Genomic DNA, 6271 nt, shown 5'->3' on the forward strand with positions numbered 1-6271 from the left:
TTACCAAATAATTTTCTCAGAAGTTGATGGAGAATACGAATTAAAATTTGGAAGATCTTAAGTTTTAATGAAGTTGATTCGGATTGCCACAAACCGGAGTTTTTCCTATTTCTTTAATTTTTCCGATTTCCCACCTATTCTGGCTGGGTGGTAAAAAGCGCCCTTCTCCCACTTTTTCCTGCTGCCCTGGTCAATTTGGTTTTTAGCAATCGAAACCCTGAGTTCATATAGAATCCCAATTTGCGAATTTATATAGCATGAACTTTAATATTTAAATTTTAGTTACAGATACCATGCAAAATTCATACTCAAACCTTAATGTCGTTCGTTTAATTATTACTTTACATTCAACTTGGCATGCCCAGCAATCAAATTAAATTAACTACACATGTCAAGTTAAAGTTCAAATTTATTCATTAAATCATTTCTTCAACCGATACTGATAGCACAAATACCAGATTAGACGTTGTGTGTCATTTTGGTCATATGTGACGAGCTTCGCAAATGTGTTCAAGGCTAAACCAAGGGCGACACTTGTGACATTAAGTTCACTGTTTAGCGGACTTTGATCTGTAGCCCAGTGATACCTTAAGGGGCTTGATTTCTGCACACCGTCCGTCCAGTAGTTCGCTGTTTATGGATTATTACATACATACATATTTACATAATTTGAGACATCCTTGCAGACTTTTATGGATCAAATGTGTGTACACTCTAAATAATTTTGAGATAAATCATCACCCGCGGAGTTACTATACGCTCTTAGAAGTAGGGTTACGATAACTCAAAAATATATAAGCGTATATGAATACCGCAGTGGTTATGAATTTGTCACCGGTTATAAATTTTGTAGCTCTGACAATTTAATATCATGTCGGTGAGAGTTTATAATTAGTAAGTGGCAGTTGTACCCACTCGACGAAAAATTTATAACCACGGCGGTAGAGTCACAAACGTTAACATTTGGTTACATTTTGGTCACTCTTATTAATAGGGTTACAATTACGGAGACGTTTTATCACGGGGACACAAATCAGAAAGTCGTGTATCAAACGCACGTGACGTTGTTGTTTTATAAAAAAATCGACCATTTATATCTGGACATAAGATTGGTTAACATCAAATTCTAAATTTTTTAAGAACAACGTCACGGGTTTTAGGTGCACGTGCACGTGCACGAGTTTTTGAGTTATTACCCATTGGTGACACATTGTCCTCTTTATCATTAAACCCAAGAATATAGCCAAATTATCTAAAAATTATTTAGAGTGTATTTACTAGGTGGGAGCAACCAACTCAGCCAGGCAATCTCCTCGGGCGAGTCAATCTTTGCAAAATTCATGCCAGCCTCGGCACACTTAACTCGTCCAAGAAATTGAGTACCCTGCAAGGCACAAATGAACATGGTTAACCTTAAAAATTTTAAAATTAAAAAAAGTACAAAAATACGAAACCCATCAAATTACGAGGATACTTGATAAATAAAATGCAAGTTTTTGTACGCCGCAATAAAAATGATGTATCTACTTTTAATTGCTTTTTAGTACAAATGCGTAAGCGGAGGACAAAACAACCAGTCAGACATATTTATGTACGATAAGAAATGTTTTCGAAATAATTTATTTCGATGAAGTCCTCGAAATAAATTAAGAGGCATGTGAAAATTAATATGAGGACAAATAATTTAAAAAATTAAAAAAGCATTATACATACATACATATATTATGTAAGAAAAATCCACCCAACAAGAATGGAAGGAAAATTAATCAGATCTGGTTACCAGCTATTCTTCCCCTACTAAAAATTCCATAAATTTCCCAGGGAAACTAATTCTAATTTGTGGTCAACAAAAAATTTTTGAAGTAGCGTCCTGGGACAAAAACCATATCGTACTTGTGACACCGAGGAAGACAACATTGGTTGTGGAAAGCTTGGTTGAGTGGAAATAAAATTGTATGGGTTTTTGAAATCTGGTCCTCAAAACCGTTTAATCATCATTTTAAAAATTAAGGGGTGAGTTTCCATAATTTCGATGTTAGACTTAATAGGAGGGACTTTCCAATTGTTTTAGAGGGACATTAAATTATTTCCTTTGTCTTATCATGAACTAATGTTATTAATTTACCCCTTGGTTCCTGTATCCCGTCCCAAAGTAGAACTCTTTGCCGTGATACGTCCCCACGTAATTAAGTTCAGCATGCACGCTTTGACCTTGACTCTCAGGAATGAGGACCTTCCCATTTTGGAAAAAATCCTCCCGGGAATTTTTAGACAACCCGGGTATATTATTATTTTGTGGACGAGTAACGTCACCACGTGTCTCTAAATAACATAACGGTGAAGCAACGGCATTCCTATAAATGGCGCGCAAACGGCGTCCTATTAAATCCACCCAAACGCAACAATTGTCGTCAGAATCGATGTGCAGGTCAGTGGATAGCGAAGTGCGGTTGGTGCGCCACTCGAAAGAATCCGTATCTGTGATAAGCTCACCGTCCGTCCAGGGGTTATCTGAACAGAAAAACACTAGAGATAACGTGACAAAATCTTCAGTTCCAGGAATTTATTTTAAAATTCTAGACATGTACATAGTCGGTCGATTAAAAGAACGGTGATAAGTTTCCCAGGTAAGTCGGTTTCTAGATATGAAAGAGTTCCAATTTTTCTGAAGGATTCTTTAAAATTGAAATTTTCTTCTTCAACAATTACCCAAATTTGGACTGTATGTTTTTTTTTTAAATTTGCAACGACCTGGTTTACAAATTTGGTTACCAGAATTTTAAAATAAATTTCCAGAGCCGATAAATGGTTAAAAATATACTAATTTTTAAGACCTTAGGATTAGTTGGTCAAAAAATTACCGCAATTAGTTGAGGGCGTATTAATCCTATCGTTAATCCAGTTAATCTCCTCCGTGCCGTCGATTCGGGCAAGTTTCATGCCAAGTTCGGCGCATTTTTCTCTAGCTTGGTTTTGCCTTAGCTATATATAAGTTTTCCAGCAAATGTTATTTAACTGTGGTAATGTGATCGTAGTTTTATATGTACATAAAACGCACCATTTTCCATAAATTACTATGTATTTATCGTCATTGTTTCTGCATTTTAAAATACTTCAACGACTAAATCATGCAGAAAATAACTGCAAAAAATGCAGTCAATGCGGCAATCCCTACATATTAGTTTAGCACGGTGGGTTAGTTGCTAGGTTGGAAGGCGCCTATTTCTTACATATGCTTCACATTTTAGCGCAATAATTTAGTCCAAGAAATGAAATATTAGCAGATAAAGTATACAAAATTAATATGAAGTTTGATACTGAGGGTATTAACTAGATCTGTCTATAGATATTTTTCGTATCGTAAAATAAGTTGCGACAGGAACACGGTTTTGGAGGCGGAGTAAGATTTTGTCATCGAAAATCATGCTTATAAAGTTAAAACTTTTACCCCTTGTTTTATCTTAAACTAATTTAAGATACTAAGGATAAGAATAAATAATTAATGCCATCATTATTTACGCAAATTCTTTTTCCATAGTAATACGCCTTGGTTCCGAATTGTCCGAGGTACAAAAATCCGTCCGGAATCTCCGTCTGGGTTGGGACTAAATAATTATGCAATTATTTGTGTGTCAGTGAATACCAGGCTTGGGCAAGATAGATACTTTAAGATACAAGATACTAGATACAAGATACAAGATACTACTCGTATCTTGTATCTTCCAGCCGCCTCAGCTCAAAGTATCTTGTATCTTGTATCTGAGAAACCTCAATGAGTATCTTGTATTTGTATCTTGTATCTGATATTTTCCATCAAGAGGAAAGTATCTAAGATACTTTTTAAGATACAAGATACTTTTTGCAAAATATGTTACCCGCGACATCTAAAGTTCGCTTATCTGATGATTTATTAGGTAGTAATTGTAATTTTTAAGACAATATGCGTGTTATTTTTGCTATTGACTGGGAACTGGTTAAGGATGATGGATTTGATTTGAATTTCAGCCCGCTCGCAATGTTAATTAAATGGGCACGTGTTTTTGGCGGGCAGAAATTCCATCACCCTTGATCAGTTCCCAGTCAATAGTGGAAGGTGTTTTTCAATGACTAACTAGTCAATAGTAAGACTTCCATTTTACTGGCGATGCCTAAATGGCAAAAAATATGAAATTTTATCTTTTTTAAATCTAAAAAAAAATCTAAAGTACCTTGTATCTTGTGGAATATTTAAGATACTTTATCTTATCTTGTATCTTGTATCTTTACAAATATATACTAAAAAGTATCTTTTACTTAGTATCGAAGTATCTTGGCAAAAACAGAGAATAAAGTATCTTTATCTAGTATCTTGGATTTTTTTCCAAAAGTATCTTTATCTTGTATCTTGTATCTTAAAACAAAGTATCTTGCCCAAGCCTGGTGAATACAGTACGTGACCTTATCTGTCTCTAATTTTAATTACAAATTACCCATAAATTGGTCTCCAGATAATTGGTCAATCTAAAAAGATAACTTAATAAGTATGTACTTATGGTTCCAGCGAATATTTAGTATTTGAGAACTTTAGCGATATATTTCTTACAGCATTGTTCAAGTGTATAGGTACAAGTTGTAGGGCAAGATGTACAAAAAGTAATGGCTTAACGTACATTTTTCTGCTTACAAATATCCTAGTAAGTATTTAGTTCTAAGAGTATGTAATTTGTACAGTGGGCAAAATCACAATGGGGCAGTTAGCCAAACAGGGCAGAAATAAATACCAACGGGTGAATTGGTTCATGCGTAAATGAGATCAATTATATAACACGTAATCAGCCCAGGTCGTTTATAATTACACAGTAATCTTATACACTCTTAAAAATAATGTTAGCATTTTGAAAAGTAAGGGTATTCTTTATGTAAATGTATTTACTCTTTCTGAAGGTAAAGTTAACCTAGATTTAGTATAGTTTGGTTAATATTAAATTCAGAATACATTTACTATTCAAAGGGCTAATATTATTTTTAATAAGGTGCATATACATAGTTAAATACATATATGTATGTATGTAGATAAATCCTATAATTCAGATTTCAAAACAAATTATTCAAATTTATTATTCGGCAGTATCCGCACACCATGTTTTGTAAAGTTATGAGGTTAGAATTTTGATTTTTCTTTAATGAGAAAACAGTTAATTTTAGATATTTTTTATTTATATTTTCACGTACAAGAAAAAAATCAAACTTGTAACACCCTAATGTTGCAAACCTAAAAATTATCCATTTTTAGATGCATCTTAAAATCTTAATTTCTTAGGAAACGCACAGAGATGAAACCGTTTCAAAAATATTTGGAAGAAGGGAAAGTTGAGAAATAAAAAATCATCGAATTCAAAACTCGCATGCAATACGACTTTAAGGTTCCCATGGATGACGCGTTGGCCCGTAATCTCACCGTGCCCCTATCCAATGTATTCAAATGCAATTTCTAAAATCGAATCAACTCCATGAGTATTGAGATAAATGCAACTTTTGATATTTTAATCTAAAGCTAATTTTTGGTACTACAAGTCGATTTAAAAAAATTAAAAAATTCTTTTTCGAGGAAATTTATTGTGAAAAATCGGCAAACGAATTTTTTAATTTTTTCAAATCGATTTGTTTGTAGTACCAAAAATTAGCTTTAGACTAAAATATCAAGAGTTGCATTTATCTCAATACTCATGGAGTTGATTCGATTTTAGAAATTGCATTTGAATACATTGGATAGGGGCACAGTGAGATTACGCGCCAACGCGTCATCCATGGGATCCTTAAGGCCAACTCATCATGTATGTATAAGCTTATTCAGAACTCATCCGTAACAATTTATACCATTGCCTCACCTGAGAAAAACAAATAATTATGGGACTCGTAGATAAACCAACCCTGCTAATCAGTTTTGCCAGATGTTTAAATACACATTCGGAATTATAACTCAAATTACTTACGTAAATGAAATTACGCTAACTTGTATAATCTGTTTTAATCAACGTTGATTGTTTACACAGACCTCAAGTAATCACAAGTGTTTGCATAACTTGGCTACAATTTATTCATACATATGGACATATACTTTTCCATATCTGATAACGTGCTGGGTAATAAATAGGTAGTAATGATTGATACTGACAATACATATATAAGTTACGATGTGATGTTAAGGAAATCGTTTTCCCTTAAATTGCGAGTATTAATAACAGGATTTACTTATCCTTAGATGCATGTACAAATCGTTTCCATTGCTGCT

At 33.7% G+C, this 6271-nt stretch overlaps 1 protein-coding gene across 1 annotated transcript; it reads right to left on the reverse strand.

The window, feature by feature from the left end:
• Positions 1 to 391: 391 nt before the first annotated feature.
• Positions 392 to 4733, reverse strand: LOC110854684. Its single transcript, XM_022103149.2, has 7 exons — positions 4583 to 4733; positions 4470 to 4500; positions 3520 to 3605; positions 2862 to 2982; positions 2126 to 2511; positions 1279 to 1384; positions 392 to 630 (listed from the first exon to the last, which is right to left on the reverse strand). The coding sequence occupies exons 1-7, from the start codon at positions 4649 to 4651 to the stop codon at positions 422 to 424; spliced, it is 1008 nt and encodes a 335-aa protein (XP_021958841.1). The 5' UTR covers positions 4652 to 4733; the 3' UTR covers positions 392 to 421.
• Positions 4734 to 6271: the final 1538 nt, after the last annotated feature.

This window comes from Folsomia candida, unplaced genomic scaffold (genome assembly GCF_002217175.1).
Source record: "Folsomia candida strain VU population unplaced genomic scaffold, ASM221717v1 Fcan01_Sc010, whole genome shotgun sequence".
Lineage (NCBI taxonomy): Eukaryota > Metazoa > Arthropoda > Collembola > Entomobryomorpha > Isotomidae > Folsomia > Folsomia candida.

Excerpts from the sequence above, each read along its gene's own strand:
- LOC110854684 (XM_022103149.2), bottom strand. The coding sequence starts at position 4,651 with ATGTACGTTAAGCCATTACTTTTTGTACATCTTGCCCTACAACTTGTA. Across the intron at positions 4,501-4,582 it reads CTATACACTTGAACAATGCT|ATTGACCAATTATCTGGAGA; the intron begins GTAAGAAATATA and ends TTATCTTTTTAG. Across the intron at positions 631-1,278 it reads GAGTTGGTTGCTCCCACCTA|CGAACTACTGGACGGACGGT; the intron begins GTAAATACACTC and ends ATCCATAAACAG.